Source organism: Glandiceps talaboti, chromosome 22, assembly GCF_964340395.1.
Source record: "Glandiceps talaboti chromosome 22, keGlaTala1.1, whole genome shotgun sequence".
NCBI lineage: Eukaryota > Metazoa > Hemichordata > Enteropneusta > Spengelidae > Glandiceps > Glandiceps talaboti.
In genome coordinates this window covers 4,388,757-4,415,321 of record NC_135570.1, presented here as the reverse complement: position 1 = coordinate 4,415,321, position 26,565 = coordinate 4,388,757, and the positions used below count along the sequence as shown (strand labels likewise).

The following is a 26,565-nucleotide window of genomic DNA, read 5'->3' as shown; positions in this document are numbered from 1 at the left end:
ATACCATTCTCACTGTACTGTAGTAGCAACTACCAACAACCAAAGCATGCCTAACCACTATTGTAAAGCTCATAACATTCTGTTTCACTCATATATTACAACTGCTGAAATCAGACTGGACAAACAGAACCTGTTACAAACAGGGAAAGTAAACAAGTGAATTGGATTAATAACACTTGACATGTACACAGCATGTTGAAAGTACAATGCTTGTCTTACATTCCATCATTTGATAAGAACAGTTTTATGGCCACTTTACATAATAGTTCAGGTCAAATTTGCAGTTCCCCTGGCATTTCATGTACACTTAAAGAGGCCATAAAACTGTTCTTATCAAACCGTGAAATTAAATACATGTCTCTGCTGTTCCAACATCCTGTGCCAAGCGTTATTAGTCCAATTCATTTGTTTAATTTCCCTGTTTATAACAGGTTCTGTTTGTCCAAAGTCTGATGTTGGTAGTTGTAGCATTGTTCATGGCTTTGTGCATTGCGGTACAGTCAGTGGCCACGATCAAATTCGAACCCCCACTTTGCCAAATGTGGGGGTGCCCTCTTGTGGCCATACATGCAAAATGATCAGTAACCAGAAAATGGCGTATAGTGTTCTAATCTAATTATAATTACAGAAAGGAAGAGGTGTATTTCCCTCAATCTGTGAATTTGCATGTTCTATCTAACAATTAAATTCTTTGTTTTTGTTTTATCTTTTTGCCGTCTTTGACCTGTCCAGATTTTGAGGGCCAAATACTACATATACCTACTGCACTATGACTATAAGAAGTGAGGAATCATTTTTAAAAAAAAATGTAAAAATTTATTAATTTATATATTTGGTGTCAGTTTGGAAATCCGTTTTTTGTCATTTCATAACCTTTAACCTTTAACCTTAAACTGTAACCTCTAACATAAAATATACAACCACAATGTTCAACTAATCCATTTCACGCGTAATGATATGGTTTTAGGCTAATTCAATCATTTGTGGGTGTCACTGTATATTTCTCTCTGTCCCCTAGTCTGAATTGCTTGGCATTAATATTGGGGAACATAACATTGGATTACACGACTACGTCACAGATTCACTGCATTATTAATACATTGTATACTACATGTATTCAAAGTTCTTGCGCCAACGGCCTGAAATAGTATGCCCTCTAGTGGTAGAAGATAGTCACAAGAACAAGGTGTTCCAATAAACTACCCCCTCTAGTGGTATGGTCACAGAAACTTTACCATCCACTCTAGTCATAGAGAGATACAGAAGCCAACCATTCTTGTAAACTACCTCCTTGCAGTAGATATTTATTTTTAAAAATATTCTTGTAAACTGCCCCTCTAATGGTAGATAGTTACAGAAACCAATCGTTCTTGTAAACTACCCCCTCTAGTGGTGATAAATTGCAATGAGGATTACTATCCTTCAAAAAATATAATTATTACAATTTACTATAGTCAATATCTTTGTGGAAAAGACATAAAATATTGATTTTCATTTTCAACTTGAGTGCCAATTTAGTGAGTTTCATAAAAGCAAAGATAATTTGGTATGTTCTGGACTGCCTGAGACAATACTTGTGTTTGATAATGTAAAACTTACACTTACATGTAGTCTGTACAGTGAATAGTATTCTATGCAATCAAGTCTATGATAAGTGACAGAGACAGTTGACTGTAAAACTTCCAGGTAGTCTGTACAGTGAATAGTATTCTATGCAATGAAGAGACATCAATGCTGAATAATTAAATTATCGCGTGATCAAGGTCCGTAGTAGATGGATCAAAACATCGCATTCTTTTCGAATTTACTGTTTCAAAATAAGTATATTTTACTGTCCTATTGATTCTTGGAATCATAAACAATATATTCTCCAACATTGATATGTTCACTTGGTATGATTTCTCTGTGGCAAGGTGAATTACAATTTTTGGGTGTAACTGTTTGTGTCAAACTCAGCTTTATGGGTAAAACTTTGATAGTCAAGAATGATTCCTAACTAAAATTTGTCAGCGCCATTGAATCACCAGTAACATATATGTAGCTCTGGATTGCAATGTGATTCCATTGCCAAGAATGTGCAGCTTAAGGAAAATACTAATACAATACAATATGGCTTCCACCAGATGTGTATCTTAAAAAATTCAAGTCAATATTTAATATTTTAATGGATTGTAATTCGGATATTGCAATGTGATTCCATTGATTAGGATCAGCATCTTCAGGGATCGAAGTCGATTTGGAATATTGAATGTCATTTGCAATGTGATTCCATTGATGAGGATTTACATTTTCAAGGATTGAAGGTTGGATTCTGATTTTGGATGGAAATGTAATTTATAATGTGATGCGACTGCTGAGGATGTACATTCAAATTGAATACTAATATTACTTGTAGATCATACATGGATGATTTTTGCTATCCTGATAATGTAAAGGCCTTGGCATCTTTCAGCTGGTCACTGCCACTTCAGCACTAATCCCAACTTCTGACAAGTCAGTCTTTGGTACAAAACGATATGTTGTGGTAATATCGGGTAATCTGTTTTATAGTTTATAGTGTTTGAGTATACAAGCAATCATTCAGAGCTATATTGTGTATTTAGGTACCTGTGAGTACTTACAGACAGACAGACAGACAGACAGACAGACAGACAGACAGACAGACAGACAGACAGACAGACAGACAGACACACACACACACACACACACACACATGCATGCACACACTCAAAACTGTGCAATGGGTACCTGTGAGCACTTTTCAGACAGACAGACACACACACACACACACACACAGAGACACGCACGCACACACACACACACACACACACACACACTATCAATAATATAGAAATTGACAGCATTTTATGTTACAACAGTCTCCATGGTTCTCATTGGCTGTCATCTCATCACATGACATGACTTAACGTTCATTTCCAATAAGTAAGGGATGAAACAAACATGCATAAATCAGCCATTGACTCTTTTTGTGACATAAACATCTCAGAAAAATGTCTATTTGGGGTAAATATGCTAAGCAATTGTAAATGTTGCCACCATGTACCTTTTATCTTACTAATGGATTCTGTCGCCTTCTAATTATATTAGAAAGCTATACCACCAAAATGCCGATAATATGGTAATAGAAAAATACAGCAATATGTACTAACACAACTTAACTGTGTTGTTAATTTTATGCTTTGTTTATATATGTAACATGATATTTCAGCTTACTACAGCACATTGCAGGTTAGTGTTCACTGGCCCTGTTTGATGCAACCACAAAGAAACCAATCAGAAACTGCACAATCTACACTTACAGATAGCACGATCGCAAGTAAACATACTGCAACTTGATATAGACACATGTTTTTTATGTTTGAAATCGATGTCTACATGATGACACATTAATTCATTTTATTTAGACAAAATGTTGCAAGGAACTGTACTCAATCTCAGTCAAGCATGTCCATTATTCAATTCATTCTTATTGGTTTCTGTGTGGTGGTTGTATCAGATGAAGCCAGTGAACGGTAACCTGCAATGTGCTGTATTTCTATGTGTACATCATCATATTTTATTTCAGTATATGTAAAATGCTGTGAGGCCTAAAAAAATTGTTTGGTTCCGGTTACCCGACCCCACCTAGTTTTTCACGCTGACCCTAAACTTTTTTTTACATATTCAAATAAAAAATAATAAAATCACGAAAATTGTTAAGTCTTGCCAGAAATAGTGGATGCGGAAACTGACATCAACTTAAAAAGACAATACAAAAATGTTCTTCCAATCTGTAATGGCTGTACATATGATGGGAAGAAACCAATAATACAGAAACCATTTGGAAACCATATAACTACCTGACCTAGACACTCACACCAGAAAATTTTTTTTAATAAAATGAAATAAAATGAAAAATCTACCTACCCACCCATTCTAAAATTGAGCGTAATCGGAACCACACAGTATTTTTTAATGAGGCCTGAAATGTGTACATTCATATGAAAAAATTCTTGTAAATTTTGTACATTTGTTTGTTTTGTGTGAAAGACTATACAAGATCTATAATGCTACATACTACAGTATATAGTTATAATCAAGATATACAATTCTACATACCACAGTATATAGTTATGGTTATAGTTGTGGTGTGAATAGTTTGAAATTAAAATTAAAGTACTATTGTCAATCTGGGCTATTCATCGGCCTTGCACCATGGTAGCTCATCTGTAGCCTTGGATCTAGTGACTATGTATATGTGGTAGCTCTCGCCAACAGTCCACTTCTGCTAATATCAGTGTGATGCTTAAATTGAGCCCCCCCCCCCCCCCATGACTGTTATTACTAGAATAGGCCTAAATGTTTGTACAGATTTACATAATATTAGCATATATGTAAATTATATTAATGTTTCTGTAACGCCTTTGATCATCTGAGTAACGAGTGCACATTTACATACAGCTAAAAGAGGGGGTGTTTGCAGAAGACTATACCTTACATATGCATTTAATGATCAAAGCGGATTATTTGGCAAGTTGACAGGCTAACACCATACAGTGTCTGCTTTCAGTAGATGATGATTATACTGTAATATGTAGAATAATAGATATTATTCACCAATATTTTGTTAAGGAAGATACCAGTAACCTAAGGGGCCCTTGTTACTATGAGTCGCAAGACTTGTCATCGAGTCAACCCTTAGGTCACGAGTATTTTCCAGCTGAATGAAGAAAAATATTGGGGAATTATTTAATTATACCATCGCCAGTAATATAAAAAGAATCAGGGAAAATAATGGCAATTTTTGAGCATTTTGATTCATATTTCAAACACAGCAAAACCAGTGATGTAGACACGCGTTGTTGTTACATAGACGCATGTTGTCATGAAGTAGAATGACCAGGGTATATATTCCATATTTTTTGTTGAACCTGGCTCATGCATGGTATAATATGTGTAGTTTTTCATACAAACTATAAACTCGTAGAGTCAGTAATTCCTGTAAAGGGGAAGACTATCAGTGTGAAAAAAGGGCTACTTTCATCACCAACCAGGAAAATGATAAAACATTGACAGTCAAGGTTTCAGCTGACTAAGATAGACACAAACTAAAACTATTGATCTAAACGGTTGTAGATTTCACAAGTGGATGATGCAGTGCTTGTTGTGCAGATATAGTCACCCTGTGTAATCAAGTTAGTGTGAATATTGGAAGTCTGAAAATGTACACTGAAAGATCATGCATGGATCTTGGAATTGGAGGTTTCCCTCCAAGATCTGTGGCTCATGGAAGTCATCAGAAATGCTACCCTACTGTGTGCATAATTAAACCAATGTCCGTTCAATAGCGTATATCTACATGTTGCAAAAATTGTTTTAGTATGTGTCTATCTTAGGGATGATCACACAATGTCGCACAAGCTCAAGAAACGAACATCGTACTTTCCATCTACACTAAAAAATAATGAAAGATGGATTCGATTTGAATTTAATACATGAGCGAACTTGTCCACACATGTACCAGCTTCGATTTTGAGTGCTTATTATCGAACTAATTCACTTGTGTATGTGCCTGTCCATACCAAGCCTAACTGATTGCAATCTGATTCGAATTACTTTGATCTAGATCGAACCCACCACCCAGAGTAGGCTTTGATCCGGATCAGTTAATTCAAATTAGATATGAAAGAACCACAAGTATGGACAGGTAAATTGAAGTGGATCCGGATCAGATTTTGTAGTATGGACAGGCTTAATGTTGGTTTAAAATATGTTAGCAAATTTATCAAATATCATAATGTCACAGCCTTTAGAAATACTATATTACAAATGCTGGCTGTGACTGACAAGGTTAAAGAATGTTGTCATAATCTGATATTTGGCAATGTTTGATACCTCTGTCAAAAACAGATTATCAAAAAAGTCATAAATTTGTTGTAATACTCATTTATATTTTAACTGTATGTTTTAACACAGAATTTTGATGTTACACACTTTTATTGCAGAATATGTTTCATCTTAGTGTTTTTCCATTTCAGGTATCACGGTATAGAACATACGTTTATCTCCTAGACTCGTCGCCCGCTCCACCACCCCACTCTCACCAGGTCGCAGTTCAAAGGTCAGCTACAACTGTCGGTACAAACACAGAAGGAGACAGGGCTGCGTCGTCAGTGCAAAGGAGTCTCTCAGACAGGTACAGTTACAGGCAAGCTATTTATAACAGCAGACCTGTCTGAATGCTGACCACCCCTACAGACTCAAAATACAGGTGTTTAAAACGGAGCAAACAATGGATCATTCTATTTTTTAGGGGTGGTAACTTTGATATTAATGATGGTTATGCATGCACAAAGATAATACTAAATCTAGAAGTTGTATAAAGAAAATCTTTTAACTTGTATAAAATAGTAGGTTTTTCTTATTGAGTGCAGCGTGAGAACGACTGAGCAGAAAGCGTCACTGCCATATTAACATGTTGTGTACAGTTTTAATGAGATTGGTTTAGAATTCATATTGTATATTTCAATGTTTGTTTCTGTATAAAGAAATTCAAATGCAAACAAGTTGTACATTGCAATAAAAGAGCTCTTTTTTTTCTGTAATGGGTGATTGGTAGTATAAAAGCTCCAACTCTTAATCTCTTGAGAGTAAGCACAGATTATGGATTCTGTAACGTTCTGTTCTGTCTCAGACCACCAAACAATTGGTCGTCTGAGGTTCTGTGCAATATTAACATTTATTTTAGTTGAAATAAACTGTCTTGTTCTTTGTTTGTCTGGTATTTATTATAAATAACTATACCTTCATTTTATATGATTTGATTACTTGTTTTCAAAGCCAATATTTTCTGTCTTTATCACTCCATTTTTGGCACAGTGTTCTGATTTTATGGTGTCTACAGCAAATGAGTACATGATTGGTTTGAATTTGCATGCTTTTCGATGAATTTACTTTGATTAATATATTTTATGGTTCCTTATACTCATTCACATTTATCAGTACTTCTTCATCGTGTTCATGTCATGGGTGTGGGGGTGGGGGTGGGGTGGGGGATGGGGTGGGCAGTGTCAAATTGGCATGTAGAGATATTATTCATTACCGAAACAAAAATGGAACACCATTACAGGAAATGAAGACATTATTGTAAACTTTCAGTTCTGTAGAGTCAGTTCATGATTTTATGTCACCTACATTGCACACTATCGCTGAAGTGCTGATTGCCTTGAAATAAAATGCTCATGAACATATCTGCTGTGCTATTACATATGCATGTGTATAGTACACACTCTTATGAGACAGTGTGTTTCCATGGCAACGACTTCTACTGAACAATGAATTAGCAACAAGTTTCAAATCTGTTTCTTGGTAATCGCACATGATTTATCAAATTATGAAATGGCTCTCCAGAACTCACAATGCCAGTATGTCCTGCAATGGTCTTCCTATTTTAAGCCACACTAAATAACACTTTTATGTATCATCAGCTATTTATATCTCCATATCTGACATAGTGCTGAAGAAATAGATTATCTTTGTGATACAATGCAGAGTTCAATGAACTGTAGTAGTCACCTGGGGTGCGATACTATTTAAATAAAAAATATATAATGTTTGTTCCTTCATGAAAATAAACACAGTATTAAATGCATTGAGCCAGTACACATTTGATTAATTATTGCAGAAGGGATTAAAATCATTGGAAATATTAAAACTATTTATTGAGGTGTGTTGTTTTCTATTTTATTTTCTCGATGTTGAGGTCTGCAAGTTGTCACTTTTAAGGAAATTATTGGCCCTTTCATAACTTGTTTTGATACATCCTAGTCAAATTATACCATGACCTTTGACCTGAAACATCATAATACTTATTCAGTCATGGAGGAACGTTTCCAACTTAGTCTCAAATTATTTTCATTTCAAAATGTTATCTGAGTAAGTGTTTAGGCTATACTCTGTGATTACAACTGCTTTATCTCGGAGAAACACTCAAATAAGTTATATTACAAAACAGAAGTATCTGAAACTCTTTGCCAAAATTTACAGTTCCTTTGGGCATTTATAGTTTTGTCTTTTTGTTGATTTGCCAGAGGCACTTCAGTATTAGAAAGGTTTAGATGCATGTATTTATGTGTGTTCTATACTCGTAGTGTCATAGTCACACGATTTGATTCAACCCACATGTTCTGTATCAGACGATGCTACATGGTGTATGTCAAAATGGCTGTCTACACGTAATTGTAGATTTGTAATTTTTCTTCAATTAAATGTCATATTTTTATATCAAAGTTAGGAAGCATAACTAAACTAATTGTTCAATTTTTCATATGGTAGTTGCGGGAAAAATGGCAAAAATACTAACATGTTTAGAAAACATAGTCATGTGAGTGGCCTTCTGGACAGAAGATGCCAATGCTCCCGTGCACATTCCACTGTCTTTCACGTTTGCGTTTCTGAACGCATAACTAAACACAACTTTGTATGCGTTGTCATGTGAACACCTGCACAATACTGCTTCCGTACGTGTACACATTCTAATGTATCTAAACCTCTCTGTTATTTTGTATTTTGAACACTGATGTCTGGTTTGTAGTCCTTTAAATATCACCAAATGCAGTTATCAATGCACTGTACTGGCAATGCTGTACCCTGCCATACCAATCAAAATCACTTTCACACCATGCTAGTGTCGATTACCCAAACTCTGCCACTGAGGGCTCTCACTTCCACCCACCCCCTGGCCCCAGAGTTTGGAGCTTTAGTATATCAGTGATTTGAACATAAAGATGGTGACTGACACTGGATGCATTCATTTTCTGATTGGATGAATATGATTCCTAATCTTTCATTTTCATCAATTTCATGAAAATTATGGTATAAAGTTTTTGAAAATAGTCTGTTAGAAGATTAACCAGAATATTTTAAAAGAGTTGCCATCATGTGACGTTACTATAGAGGTCATGTGGGGGTCATCCTGTCTGTGCAGCCATCTTGTTACCGTTACTGATATTGTATTGCCATAGACTCTGGGGCCAGAGAAAGTCTGGGTAACTGAGCATGCACACTTCATATAAACTTGACCTTGAATTTAACCATGAACTTTGACCTATTCACTGCCATGTCTTTTATGTTATTCAAGAATGTAGTACCGGGGTTACCATAGTAACCTGATAACCACTGAAATGATTTGTCTTTTCATGCGATCTAATAAGGTTTTAAAATGTTATTAACAAATGTCTAAGAAAAGGTTCCCTGAATTAAAACAAGTACAATATGGTAGTGAAATGGTCCAAACGTGTTACCGTATACGTGTTTTACTAATTTCTTAAAACTCTATCACCTTCAGCAAATGTGAAAAAAAAACCTTGTAATGGAGTTCACTAACTTAAAATCTTGGGTAAGTGCTTCAATGCACAGTTGTTGCTTCTTACTTTGTGTTTGTAATTTATTTCCTATTATGTTAATTATCCTGTATGTACATTTTGAGTGTACAGATACTAACAGAATAAACCAATGAAAAACAAACAAATTAGATAAACTTTCTATCTTACCAAAGAAATTTTCTACTAGTTTATGCCAAAGATAAATTGTATTTCTACGTAGGGGATATTTAATTTTCCAAAATTTATGGAAATCGTAAGAAGTACAAATTTGGCAAATTTGTTTTATTTAATGTATATTCAGTGGACAGAAAAAAAACGAAGTCTTTTTTCTTCAGTTTCCTCATACCTTCAAGTTTATAAAAAGTTTATAAAGTTCATAAGTTTATAAAGGAATCACTAACATTGACACTGGCATGATAGAGGGCGGTAGTCATCAACTTATCAGTTAGTTTAGTTTAACGCGGAAAACACATATTGTTTAAAGGAAAAGTCCAGTCAGACTTGTTTCTGTTTTTAGTACACTGGTGTTGATTACTGCTATCAACTTAAAGGAAAAGTCCAGTCAGACTTATTTCTGTCGTTAGTACACTGGTTTTGATTATTGTTATCAACTAAGTTAAAGGAAAAGTCCAGTCAGACTTATTTCTGTTTTTAGTACACTGGTTTTGATTACTGCTATCAACTTAAAGGAAAAGTCCAGTCAGACTTATTTCTGTTTTTAGTACACTGGTTTTGATTACTGCTGTCAACTATTATGACTTGGGGTAATAAAATAACACCTTAATAACTTAATTAACTTGACATCATGTAAAGAAGCCCTTCTGCACTTGACATGTGTACAGTCATCTTTGGGGATTTCCTGCAAGGGTGCATGGGAAAAACTTTGTTGATGACATTGTTAATACCCCATACTGTTACTCCCTTTGTCTTGACAAATACAAAAATTGTCAAAACAAAGCTTGGATAGATGTAATGTCATCACCAGAAGTTTTGCCATAAACCCTTGCAGGAAATCCCGCCCCACAGAACATACATAAATGATTTAGTCATGAAATTCATTTACTCAGATCTATAAATGTACATGTAATTGAATCATTGTGGGTAATCTTTAAGAGGTTAACGGATATGGGTGCCATGCATTCTATGCAAGACATCTGTAGCAATGCTGTGTTTTGGCAGTTTGAATTTCCTGCACTTGCATAGATTACCCACAATGCCATTTATATACCCCTGTTATGTGTTTAGCAAAAATTTTCAAAACTGCACCCAATTTCATATGAAATTTGTGTTAATAAAGTGAACATTATGGTTGAAATGATATGTATTTTGTCAGTTATCAAGTCTCAAAAGCTAAATTTTGAAATATTTATGCCAATTTTCATGTGGATTATTATAGAGAAATAGAGAGGGGGTCAATTCTCGGTACCTGCAATAGCATTTTACCTCATTCTAGAGGGTCAAAATAAAACAAGAAGGTTGACTTATTCTCAACTGCATGAAGCGTATTAAGTTATGGTGTCGACCATGAAATCGAATGTTCATTATTTTTATGATTCATCTAGGCAGTAATATTCTATTTCAGATACTGAGAATTGATGTGTTTTCATTTAAACATTAGTAGTATTTTTCACTTGTAAGGTACCTATGTTGATTATCCTTTCTTTGTAGCATACAAATATCAAAAACACTGCATTAATATTAGTATATTGTATTTGCTACACAAGGACCTTCACTAGCCCCCTCCCCCCCACCCCCGAATTTTTTTTGTACTAATTGAAGAACCAATCTTTCAGCATATTATGTTATTATCGCCATAACTCATGAATGCCAAGTTTTTAAAATTTAAAGGAAAAGTTGATCCTAGACTCAGTTCAGCCAATCATCTAGTATATTCTTGAAAGGTCAAAGGTCCTGTCAGAGGTTTGGTTAATTTCAGTCTCAACTCTAGGGTTGGGTGATATTGGCTATGACCTGTCTCAACTCTAGGTTTGGGTGATATTGGCCATGACCTATCTTAACCTCTAGGCTTGGGTGATATTGGCTATGACCTGTCTCAACTCTAGGCTTGGGTGATATTGGCCATGACCTATCTTAACCTCTAGGCTTGGGTGATATTGGCTATGACCTGTCTCAACTCTAGGCTTGGGTGATATTGGCTATGACCTGTCTCAACTCTAGGCTTGGGTGATATTGGCTATGACCTGTCTCAACTTATGTCTAGACTTTTAAATGACATCAGTAGCATCACATGATTAAAGAGGGGGCGGAGCTAAGTGATGTTATGTGCATAATTAGAGAGGATCAACCAATCATGATGGACTTGGATATATCTAAGTGGGGTTGAAGATCACTGCAGGAAATTGTAATCTAATTTTAGTTTAAGAACAAAACAGATAGCACCATGCTAGGCTTGGGTTGAGGCTAGTCATAGCCAAAATCAATCAAGTCTGGAAACCTAGGGGAAAGTTAGGACCTGAAAGTAAAAAAAACAAAAACATGCTAGCCTTCATAGCAAAGCTGTTTTGTGTCAAACATGTACCTACCCGATATTGTAATGAAATGTCCCTGTCATGATGTAGAGGTACAATCACTGGACTGTTCTATTTGATATTGTAGGGATGAGACAAAGTTATGATGTGACGTAACTGAGCACACCAGACCAACCATGAGTTAAAGCTGATGTTACCACAACCTATATACTCTTGAAAGGTCAAAGGTCCTGTCAATGGATAATTAGAGGTCAAAGGTCAAGTAAATGTATGTTATTGACAGTGATTTTGTTAAAATTTCAGGTTCAAAGTAGTATACTAACAGAAACATTTCACATTTAAGTAACAAATTTCTTTGACAAGGATTTTTACCATGGAAACTAGGCTTGTCACCATGGAAACAAAGCTTTTTACTATGGAAACATGGCTTGTCACCATGGAAACAAGGATTGTTACTGTGGTAATGGCTATGTGAGTAATTTGACAAACAATATCTTTCAAACTTGATATTTTTCAATAGAATTATTGATTATCAAAAATGTTATAAAATTGTGCCACGAAACAAGGTATGTAAGGGCTTCATAAGAAATAAAAAGTATATTAACTCATAATAAAATGGTACCGTGTAATTTTGTTTGTGGTGATTTACCGTGAATTACCCGATTGCCGAACTGCAGGGCCATAATATTGAGAAACTTATGGAGGGCATCTGTGAGTAACCGAGTTTCATATAGAAATAACACTGCAGTATCTGCCTAAATAAGCATTGTGACAGCGGGTTGTAATGTAGGTGGCATAAAACAGCCTGTCTTCACAGTGTGTAAACTCTGAAACCCAAAATGGCCATGTCTACTTGGGTTATTTGGAAATACAGAGTTTAGATATTGAAATTGTTCAATCTCATATTCTGTAATTAGTCTTTTATCCACTCTAAAAGGTGGGTCTGAAATTAGCATATCTTACTAATATGCAAATGATATGCAAATTAGAATATCGTTCTGCAAGACAACTGTTTTTCCCACCAAAATGTATTCCTAACACAGGCCTTTAATATGTTATGAGTAAAATGCAATCACTGCTTGCTTGGGTTTTTATCACAACTCCACTTTAAGGTTGGATCGTTCAGTAGTGCTATAGGCATTGAGGTGTGTGTGTGTGTGTGTGTGTGTGTGTGTGTGTAAGAATGTTTGTAGGGTTGTCTATGTGACAAATTAATTACTCACCACAATATGACGCCTAAAATTATCAAAAAAGCTAAATTTCAAAACAACAAGGCCAGTCAGTCTGAAATTTGGTGGGGATGTTTCTGGGGTAATCTAAATGAACAGCCATTGATGAAAGGATATACAAATCATTGAATATGTTTTTATATCAAAGTTTTGGTCAAAAATTTAAACTTGAAATTTCGAACTACTTGGCAGATCTACATACGAAACTGACCATCTTAAAATAATGGCTTGGATTTTGGTTTCACGTGTACAACTCCATTAGTGCTGTTTTTGGAAAGAATGAGAATTGGGGTCATGTATACAGTTCCTGTGTACCAACATCTATCATGTACGGTGTAACTAACAAAATGTATTGTGAATATCTTAAATATTGCAGCTGTACTAAAAATTACAATTTTGAAATTACTTTGGTCCTCATATAATGATTTTTTTTTTCTTTATTGAAGTTAAGCGCACTGTGAAACTCAACATAATAGCAATACATTTTTAGTTTAATTGAATACTTTGATAGCATATGGACTAAGCAAATTTCTGAAATATTCACACATATAACCAGTGACAGGCAAGCGATATTGTTACAAAAAGGGAAAATCAACAAATAAATTGGATTAATAATACTTGGTACAGAATATTAGAATTTGTATTACATTTCATCTTTTGATAAAACAGTTTTACTGCCTCTTTATGTGGACATTAAAAACCAGGGGAACTTCGAATTCATTTATGAACGTGACCTATTTAAAAGAGGCCATAAAAGTGTTCTTGTCAAATGATGGAATGTATTATACTTGGAGTGGATCGAGTCATGATGGGCAAATGGTTAGAGTGGCCGGCTTGGAATCTGTAGGTTGCAGGTTCGAGCCCCATCGCTGCCATTTCTTTCTGAGTGGCTAAAGTCCTTGGGCAAGATTTGAACCATGAATGTGCTTCAGTCAACCCAGCTGTATAATTTGAGACCTGGTAGGATAGAGGTTGCAATGTGAATGCTTTAATCCCATGCACATATAGAGGCTGCTATGGATTGTATGCTCCCCAGGGAGTTGAGGAAGTATAAAGGGCCATTGTGCTGCTATAGATCCGTACCAGGGGTATATAAGCACTTTGAGTACAGAATAGGAAAGCATTATATAAAAATCAACATTATTATTTATTATCATTATTATTACTTCTCGTCATACTTTCAACATGCTGTGCCAAGTATTATGAATTTGTTGTTTACTTGCTCGTTTGTAACAGATTTTATTTGTAAATGCTTGCCTGTCACTGGTTGTAATTACCGTGTGGTCCCACTACCAAAATATTTCCAATTTAAAGACTTTAATCACTTAATGTAGTTAATTAAAGAGATTGAATAAAATGCCAAAAGGTAACAAGTAGTGGTGAGTTTTATGTTCTTTTTGGTTACCCCAACCAACCATAAAAGAATCTAATTATAAAACTTTCATTTTGAAGTTAAATGTGCAGTGAAAATCAACAAATTATACTTTTTATTTATGTGTACCCCAGTAGCTCTTTAGAAATGTATAGAGTAGAAAAAAATACTAATTATAATTTTACAGAGCAAAAACATTTCCAAAGGTTTGAAATTGAATAAAATATTACTGAAGAATGGTAAATAGCTAGGGTGATTTGTGTGTTAGTCCCTAGAGCACATACAGAAAACCTTCGTGTACAGCGCTAGATACAACTTTTTAACAATGTCTGCCGAAATGTTTCCTGAAAACAAGGTAACTCCAGAGGTATGTATTAACTTTCTTTGTTTTGTACTATGATTATAGGATGGTTTTTTGTAATCATATCTTTGGAATTTGATTTCATAATAAATTGTATTTTTTGTTTTGTATTTAATGCAAATTTCATGTCTTACAAAATTGACATTGTAAATAAATACAATTAAACAAGATCTAGACCTGCAATGAAATGTCAGCTTGTCAAAGTCTTACTAAACATAGACTAACACTGATACATTTCATTGACAAACATCTAACTAACAGACTAAACAGTGCTATATCTTAAAATCTTGCTCAACAAAAATCTTAAAGACAGATATTTTTTGAGAAAGATGATAAAATGTAGCACTCAGTAAGACTTTTGTTGAGCCAGATGATAAAATGTAGAACTTTAATAGTAAGATTTTTGTTGAGCCAGATGATAAAATGTAGCACTGTTGGTAAGATTTTTGTTGAGCCAGACGATAAAATGTAACACTGTTGGTAAGATTTTTGTTTAGCCAGACGATAAAATGTAGCACTGTTGGTAAGATTTTTGTCGATAAAGTGTATTTGATTTTGATGGTGATTTTTGTCGAGCTAAACGTTGCTTTGTTTCATGATTTTCATTGTAATTGTTATTTAGACTACAACAACAACTGAGACTGAACAGCTAAGAGAATGTTTTTCATCAACCCTTTTCGACTCAATGATTAGTGAGATTATAGTGTACACAGATAACCATAATTTTATTAATACGTCGTTTGATTTATTCACATTTGGATGCTAAATATAAACTTGTTGAGGATTGTAATTTTCTGTTCTACAGCCTAGTACACCTCAGTCTAAAACTGATTGTAATTTTCCATTCTACAGCCTAGTACACCTCAATCTAAAACTGATTGTAATTTTCCATTCTACAGCCTAGTACACCTCAGTCTAAAACTGATTGTAATTTTCCATTCTACAGCCTAGTACACCTCAGTCTAAAACTGATTGTAATTTTCCATTCTACAGCTTAGTACACCTCAGCCTAAAACTGATTGTAATTTTCTGTTCTACAGCCTAGTACACCTCAATCTAAAACTGATTGTAATTTTCTGTTCTACAGCTTAGTACACCTCAGTCTAAAACTGATTGTAATTTTCCGTTCTATAGCCTAGTACACCTCAGTCTAAAACTGACAGTGATTTTCCGTTCTACAGCCTAGTACACCTCAGTCTAAAACTGATTGTAATTTTCCATTCTACAGCCTAGTACACCTCAGTCTAAAACTGATTGTAATTTTCTGTTCTACAGCTTAGTACACCTCAGTCTAAAACTGATTGTAATTTTCCATTCTACAGCCTAGTACACCTCAGTCTAAAACTGATTGTAATTTTCCATTCTACAGCCTAGTACACCTCAGTCTAAAACTGATTGTAATTTTCCATTCTACAGCCTAGTACACCTCAGTCTAAAACTGATTGTAATTTTCCATTCTATAGCCTAGTACACCTCAGTCTAAAACTGATTGTAATTTTCCGTTCTACAGCCTAGTACACCTCAGCCTAAAACTGACAGTAATTTTCCATTCTATAGCCTACACCTCAGTCTAAAACTGACAGTAATTTTCCGTTCTACAGCCTACACCTCAGCCTAAAACTGACAGTAATTTTCCATTCTATAGCCTACACCTCAGTCTAAAACTGATTGTAATTTTCCATTCTACAGCCTAGTACACCTCAGCCTAAAACTGATTGTAATTTTCCATTCTACAGCCTAGTACACCTCAATCTAAAACTGATTGTAATTTTCTGTTCTACAGCTTAGACCTCAGCCTAAAACTGATTGTAATTTTCTGTTCTACAGCCTAGTACACCTCAATCTAAAACTGATTGTAATTTTCCATTCTACAGCCTAGTACACCTCAATCTAAAACTGATTGTAATTTTCCATTCTACAGCCTATACACCTCAGTCTAAAACTGATTGTAATTTTCCATTCTACAGCTTAGTACACCTCAGTCTAAAACTGATTGTAATTTTCCGTTCTATAGCCTAGTACACCTCAGTCTAAAACTGATTGTAATTTTCCGTTCTATAGCCTAGTACACCTCAGTCTAAAACTGACAGTGATTTTCTGTTCTACAGCTTAGTACACCTCAGTCTAAAACTGATTGTAATTTTCCATTCTACAGCCTACACCTCAGTCTAAAAGTGATTGTAATTTTCCGTTCTATAGCCTAGTACACCTCAGTCTAAAACTGATTGTAATTTTCTGTTCTACAGCCTAGTACACCTCAGTCTAAAACTGACAGTGATTTTCCGTTCTATAGCCTAGTACACCTCAGTCTAAAACTGACAGTGATTTTCCGTTCTACAGCTTAGTACACCTCAGTCTAAAACTGATTGTAATTTTCCATTCTACAGCCTAGTACACCTCAGTCTAAAACTGATCGTAATTTTCCATTCTATAGCCTAGTACACCTCAGTCTAAAACTGACAGTGATTTTCCGTTCTACTGCCTAGTACACTTCAGTCTAAAACTGATTGTAATTTTCTGTTCTACAGCCTACACCTCAGCCTAAAACTGATATAAATATAACAGTTACTAACCAAGCTGTTCCTGTTGTTGATGTATCCAGCAGAAGCCCATCACATACTGTTGTCTTGGTTACCATAGCGTTCTTTGTAGCTGGGGTCATTGTGGCGATAATAGTCATAGTACCAACAATCCTCTGTAAGTTGTTATTTATTTATTTATTTATTTATTTATTTATTTACTTATTGCATCCCTTTTGTATCTGCATGCAGGGACTCACTAAGCATGTTTTAAGTGCCAATGTTTTAATGTTTGCCTTTGATGTCTGCATGGTGGCATTTGAGTTCATTTCATTTAGACAAAGTGTAGCTAGAAACTGTTTTCATTCAATCTTACTATCCTAAAATGTAGTCTGTGCAGTTTCTTTATTGTGCTTTTTGCATGTATCAAACAGTGCCAGTGACCAGTAACTTGAAACATGCCATATATATATCGTAGACAGTGAAAGGGTTTCCCCTCCACTGTCTGTGGATAGGCCTAATAAAAAAAATTGTGTGGTTTCAGTTACACTCAATTTTAGGATAGGAAGGGTCGGTAGATTTGTTATTTTATTTTATTTTATTATATATTTTTTTTCATATGTGAGTGTCTATCTCACGTAGTTATGTTTTTCGTTGTTTTCAATATGGTCTCTGTGTTATTGGTTTCTACCCATCAGATGTACAGTCAATACAGATTGGAAGAACAGTTTTATATTGTCTTTTTAAGTTGATGTCAGTTTCAGCATCCAGTATTTCTGGCGAGACTTCACAATTTTCATGATTTTATTATTTTTTTCTCAAATACATAAAAAACAGTTTAGGGTCGGCAGTGAAAAACTAGATGGGGTTGGGTTAAACTGGAACCAAACAATTTATTTTTTATTAGGCCTTATACTGTAAGATGTTTATATGTTTTATATTATATATCAGTCTAGATATTTTTGTCAAATAAAATTACGTTGATGTATATATATATATAACATCATTCAGAAACACTTGTTTATTTGACATGATTCACTGTCAATCAATGGACATGATTACCAAAATAATTGATTGCCTGTCTCTATTTTTCTTTTAGTAACATCCGGGAACAACAAGAATCCTGGTATTTCTTGTACATATGATGTCATCTACAATGAAGAGTACAGTTACATCAACTATTCAAGTTCTGACGACATGACGACATATGAAAACAACATTTGTAAAGAATGGAGTATTATTATGAATAGGGATGAGGTTGGTGAAATTATTATAGTCCGTCCTCTCAATCAAAGTGTTGTGAGTTTGGCATGAATAAACACACGAAATTAGTTAGAAGATTTAAGAAAATATTTAAAAAGAGAGAGGCATGGGATTGAATACACTAGACAATGTCTGACATAGACAAAGAGGTGGACATAGAGACAAGCATAGAAAGACAAAACAGAGGGACACACATACAGAGCAGCACAGAGTGAATCCCAGAAAGAAAAGAAATAAAAGTAAAAATAAGAAAGACTTTTTTAATTCACATGAAGCGACAAACTCATGGAGAGACAGAGTGACAGAGAAATAGCCACGCACACAGACAGATAGACAGACAGACAGACAGACAGACAGACACAGACAGACAGACAGACAGACATATAACATTATCTTCCCCTATAGGAGTTGTAAAACAGGGTGTACACGTACCTCAAGGCCCGTCAAGGAAACTAATGGCAGGTGAAGGAACTATTTGAAATTCAACTTACACATTGGTATCTATTAAAGCTACACAAGTGGAAACATCTAATTACTGTTTTCTTTCGTAATTTGTAGATAATCATCATCGAAGTACTGGAAGTAGGCTTGACAACAAATGTCTATGATGACAGTGTGTTAAACATATACACAAACGGTACACAGGATGAATTCATTAGTATTGACAGTGACACTTCTTTACCAGCTGTATTTGTCAGTGAAATCAATGCTGTCATTCTAACTTTTACGTCAAGTTCTGTTCTCGAGGAGACGGTCCTGTCCGTTAAATTTCAAAAAGGTTGGTTTTGTTTGTTATCTTTATGGAGATTTTGTGGAACAAGGTGTTTGATCCAATTTTGCAATGAGACAACTAAACAGACTACAGGTGGAAAAAGCTAGATGGGAAAATAAAGAAAGAGATTGGTAGAAAGCGAAAGAGATAGAGGGAAACAGAGATGAGTGATGGGGAGGGAGACAATAAGGCAATTGAGATAAGCAATACAGACAAACAGATGGTAGGTAGGTCGGTAGGTAGGTAGGGAAAGGAGGCTAAGAAGGAGTCAATAAGTCAGTCAGTCAGTCAGTCAGTCAGTCAGTAAGTCAGTCAGTCAGTCAGTCAGTTTGTCAATCAGTAAGTCAGGTAAAAGTCAGTAAGTCAGTCAGTCAGTCAGTCAGTCAGTCAGTTTGTCAATCAGTAAGTCAGGTAAGTCAGTAAGTCAGGTTAAAGTCAGTCAGTCAGTCAGTCAGTCAGTCAGTCAGTTTGTCAATCAGTAAGTCAGGTAAGTCAGTAAGTCAGGTTAAAGTCAGTAAGTCAATCAGTCAGTCAGTCAGTCAGTCAGTCAGTAAGTAAGTAAGTAAGTAAGTAAGTACATGTAAGTATGTAAGTAAGTACGTAAGTAAGTAAGTATGTCCAAGTAAATAAAGAGGGAAACATGTAGAAGTAGATAGATTCTCAGTTAGTGATCACTATATTTTTGTCATCAAGTTATTTCAGTGCCGTTCAACAGCTACAAATGTACCAATAAATACACACTATCACAGTCGTCTGGTACTTTCTGGAGCCCAAATAGACTAGATGATAGCACAATGGTCGGAGTTTATGGGAGCGATTTGGTTTGTGAATTCACAATCTCAAGCACAGCAGATTTCGTAAGTTCAATACTTCCTGGACCACTTGTCTGTCTCTTCGTATAGATGTGTATATTTAAATTTACAATATTTGAATATTGAGTGTGTGCGTGTGCGGAGGGTTGGGGGGGGGGGAACAATATAGTTCTTACATAGGGTACATGTGTTGTTGGTCTCTGATGCCAAAGTGGCATATATATGTGGTACATGGTTATGTAGTGCACATGTAGATAATCATAATAATACTTTGTTATCATACGCATTTGTACAATAAAATTTGTAGTGGTTCTGCAAAAAACTTGAGTTAAAAAACATTTCAATCAACAATATTTACAGATTACTAAAACATTGTGACTCATTTACAATATGAACAGCTGTTGGATAAAAACTGTTTTTGAAACGATTGGTTTTGGTTCTTCCCTTCTTCCCAATATGCAGTTCATGATCACATCTGTAAAATGCTGAGGTACTACTCACAAAGACAAATATTAATACAAACAAAATAACAAGAGCTCGTATCAAGTTGCCATGTCATCATGGACCAGCTCCATTGTTATGTAATGATACATGTTGTGATGAGAGATTTAATCAGTAATGTCTCATAAAAACATAACAGCCTTGGTCAAAACTATAGAAATATAGTCGGATCGCTAGCCTGCGGAAATGGCCGGCAAGATCAAACGAATTAATTTGAAAATACCGCCACAGTGAACGCTCACTCACGCTAAACTCAAAGATTTCAAAAGATCATTTTCGATATTTCTAAGGGAGATACCAGCTCGAAACTTTCACAATATATTTACAATAGTACCTTCTTCATGTGTCGAATTTTTTACGAAGTTTTACAGTGTAAAGGTGTAAATTGTACAGAGTTACTATCTTTAGTATTGAGGCACCATACATATTGGACATTCAAGTAAAAACATTGCTAGTCTTGTATTGGTTTGTTAATATCAAAGCCACTTGTAATGGTTTATATTATTCCAGAAAGAAATGCTATGAATATCTTCTCTGTGATCTTGGGTTGCCATTAATTGTGACATTCAGATTTTTTGTAGCTATATCTCTGCTTAAAATGGTACCATATAGTCTGTTTAAAAAAAGGCAACCTTGTTTATTCCAAGGTATTATCTTCTACCATGTTGATGTTATGATACCTATCAACAAACAGAATTTATGGAGGGGGTCTGAAAAGAAAATATTTTGGTCAAAAGAATTCCACATCCTCTCCTCCTACCCCCCCCCCCCCCCCTTTACACTCTCAAAATATTTCATGCCCTCCCCTCCCCAAAATGAACCCAAGAATTTTCATAGCCCCTCCCCCATAGGCAAAACAGATTTTTATATTTGCAATAATATGGTACCCTCACATTCTGGAGGTGTACAGTTGTATGTTACATTACATAAAATAATCATGTCAATCAACTGCAGCATCCATACATAAAAGAGATTTCTACACAGGTGGATGCATGTGTGGGCTTTGCAAGGAGTGGTCTCACATTGGGCTCTAACCTATACTTGGAGATACTTAGCTCTTACCTATACTTAAGGAGGTACTTAGCTCTAACCTATACTTGGAGATACTTAGCTCTAACCTATACTTGGAGATACTTAGCTCTAACCTATACTTGGAGATACTTAGCTCTAACCTATACTTGGAGAAAAATACTTAGCTCTAAAATACTTGGAGATACTTAGCTCTAACCTATACTTGGAGATACTTAGCTCTGACCTATACTTGGAGATACTTATATCTCTAACCTATACTTGGAGATACTTAGCTCTAACCTATACTTGGACATACTTAGCCAGCAGGTTTTTTTCCCTCCACTCCAGCTCTTTATAAAATTATTCATGTAACTGTTTATTGCAACAAAAATAACCAACCCTGTGACTGTGTTTTGCATTTTATTACTTAAAGGTGATCGAGTTATCATTTAGTTCTTTTGATCTGGAAACTTCATCAAACTGCAGTAACGACGATTATGTTGCTATCTATGATGGTCTGAAAACTGTTCCAGATGAGACACCTGTCACTTATTTTTGTGGGTCCAGTCTACCACAGCCTTCACTGTATAAGTCATCAGATGTTGATATCGTGTTTGAAAGTGATTCTGATGATTCTGATGGTTATGGCTTTGTTGCAAACTATATAAAGCATAGCATACCAGGTGAATACTCGTCTATCTTGCAGAGACAGATGATATTTTATCATATTCCTTTAAAAGCATTTGAAATATTATTATTTATTATTAATTGTGCACACATATACCCAACCTATAAAAGTTTGAATAGCTTTCTACCCATGTACATCGGCCACGGAGTAAGTAGAGTAGAACTCTCTGGTATAATTGGACTTCATCGAACTTTTGCTAATGTACATACCGAGTTGTGAAAACTTCTATGATTTAATTTTATTTCATCAACTAAAATAGTATTCAAAGAAAAAGTCACGACTACTGTCAACAGCCTCAGTGAATACCAAAGAACTGACTTCTTGATTTTGAGAAACATGTCATTTGATTGCAATATCATATGTTTATAATCCTCAGTACACAGTGTGTTGTTATTTGTCATTTGCATTCTCGATCATCTATTGGAAAAAGACTATAGGGATGACTGAAATACTGGGCATACACTCCTGAATTCTTGATTTCATTTTCTTCCTATTTGAATTTGATTTTGCTGTACGATATGGTGGGTTTGCAAGTTCCCTATTGTATAGCAGATTTGTGCATCGGGTATTTAGTTACATTCATTCATTAAAAAGGCTTATTGAAACTAAATACTGTACTCATCTTTCTGAACTCCCTCCTACCATAAACCCATTTTCCATGTCTTGAATTTCACTTACTGTTATGAAATGTGTTTTTTCTGATTACATTGTTAGATTCCCCATCTGGCTGTCCTTGTGAAAACCTGACTTACTTAACATTTACTGGTATTATGGGTTGTTTTACGCAGTATGAACCCAATTCATATTGTAAATGGACAATAATAACATACCATGACAGAGTAAGTCAGCTTCTTGTTTGAGTCATGTACAGAAGACAAATATGAAACCACATGTCTTAGAGTTTTTTAGTAACATATACAAAACGTCAACAATACATACTTGGTTTAGCTGCAAGTGTATATGTTAGTTGGTAGTGTCAAATTTCAACTTAAAACATAATCACATCTTAAAATTTGCTCTAAATCATTACAAAGGTCATCAAAAGGCCTTTTGTTTATCTGTGATCTAGACAACCATGGCAGGTACACACATCCAGGTTCAAGACAACCAGAGTGGGGATGGGTAATATGATCGCGATGTGATGCTTCGGAGCCTACAGCCCAATCAAGTCACACCCCTTGTGTTGTTTTTATAGATAGTATATATAGAAACATAGTATATTGTTTCATTAGTATACAGGCTCATATGTACATATATATATAGATAGTTATACATCAGATATTTCATTTATCCAGACATTTTTGGTTTATTTTTTGTTATCTATCTATCTATCTATCTATCTATCTATCTATCTATCTATCTATCTATCTATCTATCTATCTATCTATCTATCTATCTACCATTCTGTCTATCTACCTACCTGTCTGTCTGTCTCTACCTATCTACCTACCTACCTACCTGTCTGTCTGTCTGTCTGTCTGTCTGTCTGTCTGTCTGTCTGTCTGTCTGTCGCTACCTACCTACCTACCTATCTGTCTGTCTCTCTCTACCTACCTACCTACCTACCTACCTACCTACCTACCTACATACCTACCTATCTATTTGTAACTATTTGTAACTTGTATCTATTTGTAAATTTGTAATCTTTCCTGAGCTCCCTGTGCTTGCATGAACTGTATTATTTGACTATTGTACTTAAAAGTGGTAAGATAAACATTCATAAATAGTTTGTAATAACATTTGTCATGCTATTCTTCTTCCAGGTGATAAAATTTACTGTTCTTTACATGAATGTTGAATCCTCTGAAGGATGTGTTAAAGATTCACTTACTTTGTATGATGGGATGAACGACAATGCAACTGTCCTGACGAGTCTTTGTAAAAATGATGCTCTCGAGGCTATCGGACCCTTTCATTCAACTTCAAATGTAATGTTTGTTGTTTTTAAGACAGACGGGGATACACAGTATAATGGATTTCAAGCCTACTACATAACCTAGTCAATAGCATCATATTTTATATATGGATGAAAAATTGGTGTTTATTTTGGATTCTTTAGTCATAAAATAACTCTACCGTATGTATTCCTACTTGAAAAAACAATGTCAAACAACATATACCAAGTCTTTATTCGTTACTGCATAACGTGTAAATAAAATTTAAAATGTGTAAAATGTTTATTTTATCATAACAAACTTTTTAGACATTTTTAGCTTTTTAGAATTTATTGAGTTACAAACATGGATTTAGAATATGTTGTTTCAGTTTCTTTTTCAAGTAGGAAAACACAGTGGAATTGCTTTGTAAATAAAAATTCCAAAATTTGTTATCCATATGGTCACTTTAAAATATGGGGCAGTAATTTGCTGTTGTAAAATCCACTTGTCAAAATGTACCTACAGTTAGGATCTAGTAACCAGGTAGATGCAAACTAGTCTAAGAAGTGTTGTTGTAATATGTTGATATAAGTGATCTATGTAAGTTGATGTAAGTTGATTCACAACAGGGTGGCATATCTGAAAACAAGTTGTTTTTTTCAAGTGGGCACATATTTAATTTTATTCAACTGTCTTGATCACATTATAGGGACGCATGTTCAATATTATTGCTTAGATTGTTGTTTTCCGATTAAGGCAAATATCACACAAAACCTGCTACTACAAATGTATCAATACACTCTATGTTATACTATGAGATTTTTTTCAGATAAATTTTCAGATACAGGGAGGAGAAATATATTCTCAAGTCACAATGTTATTATATTTTGAGTCTCTAGACAAGGAAAACAATGATATAAGAAATACTATGTGTCTCTTTTGTTAGATGATGGAATCTATCAGCCATAGTGATACATTCTGTCAAAGAGTCCAGCTTGGAAGGGTCATCTACACAACCATAGTTGGTCAATAACTATTGGCTTTTCACTTCACACATATTTTGGTTTCTAAAATTCAACAGAAGTACACTTTTTATTTTATGGTAGCTAGGCTATATGTGGACTTACTAGAAATAACTTTAAAGCCAAACGTTAGTCATACATGATAAATTAGAGCAAAATTTCCCATTCATACCGCAAACTTTCTACATAAAGCTTTCAATGACAAGGATTACACTATCTACAATTGAGACATGTAACAACTATTTAATTTTTTGTTCGTTGTGTCTTATTCAGGGCTCAAAATTAACTTTTTTCTATGTTAGTCCCAGTTGGCTACCAATTTCAGAAATAGAGGAATTCTGTTTTCAGTTCAGGAATATAGGACAACTTGTCACCATCCATGGACTTCCTCTATTGGAAATATGTGTGTTATAAAAAATACTTTCATATGCTTAAATCTCCCATCCTTTAAATCATTGCATAATCTATGGTACATGGTAGCCTAAGTGTGCTACCCACTGCAAATTATGGTAGCCCCCCCCCCCCCCCCCCCCCCCAGACAATAATTGGTAGTCTGTAGACACAGGACTACTGTTAATTTCAAGCCCTGCTTATAAGCCAGAGGGTTAGATGTGGTTGTTTTTTGTATACTGTACTAATTAAGAACTGTATTATTTGTGAAGTCCACATAGGACATTTTGATAAACAAACAAACAAACAACAAACAAACAAACAAACACAACAACAACAACATACAACAACTAACATGTAGAATACAAACATTATAATACAACGACTGTACAAACATAGCAAAATGTTGTAAACAGATACTCTTTAAGGGTAAATATGAAGATTAAAATTACAATTGTGTGTATGAAGTCTACGTATCCATGTATATTGTATCTTCAGTAATGCTTTTAAATCAATATTCCTCTTGAAACCACAATATAACCTTGTAAAATTAATATTCTAGTAATTTAAAAAAAAAATAAAGTTTAGGTCAATATTTTGAATTTCTTCCTTTCTCAACTTTGATTATAAATTACATTTGCATCATGAATCATTAGTGAAAGGTTTGTTGGCATGGCAATGGAGTTTTTGATAATGTAAACTGAAGATCACTACAGTGTGGTGTTCAGCTGCAAAGTGAGATTGAAATGTTGATAGCAGTATATGGAAAGTACATTATGTTAGATGTACACTACTTGGTACTTTCCTGTAGTGTTTAATAACTATATTATAATTTATACATATAAGGTGTATGAAATAAAATGTGCAGTTGTAAAT

The 26,565-nt window shown here is 34.8% G+C and overlaps 1 protein-coding gene across 4 annotated transcripts in view; it reads left to right on the top strand.

The window, feature by feature from the left end:
• LOC144451932 (PH and SEC7 domain-containing protein 1-like) overlaps positions 1 to 12,445 on the top strand; it is a 54,858-nt gene extending 42,413 nt beyond the window's left edge. For all 4 annotated transcript variants that reach the window (XM_078142846.1, XM_078142848.1, XM_078142847.1 and 1 more), the window contains exons 12-13: positions 6,039 to 6,196; positions 12,000 to 12,445. In XM_078142846.1, the coding sequence (XP_077998972.1) occupies positions 6,039 to 6,196; positions 12,000 to 12,018 (177 nt within the window). In that variant the 3' untranslated portion in view covers positions 12,019 to 12,445. The remainder of the gene's footprint in view (positions 1 to 6,038; positions 6,197 to 11,999) is intronic.
• The last annotated feature ends 14,120 nt before the right edge of the window (positions 12,446 to 26,565 follow it).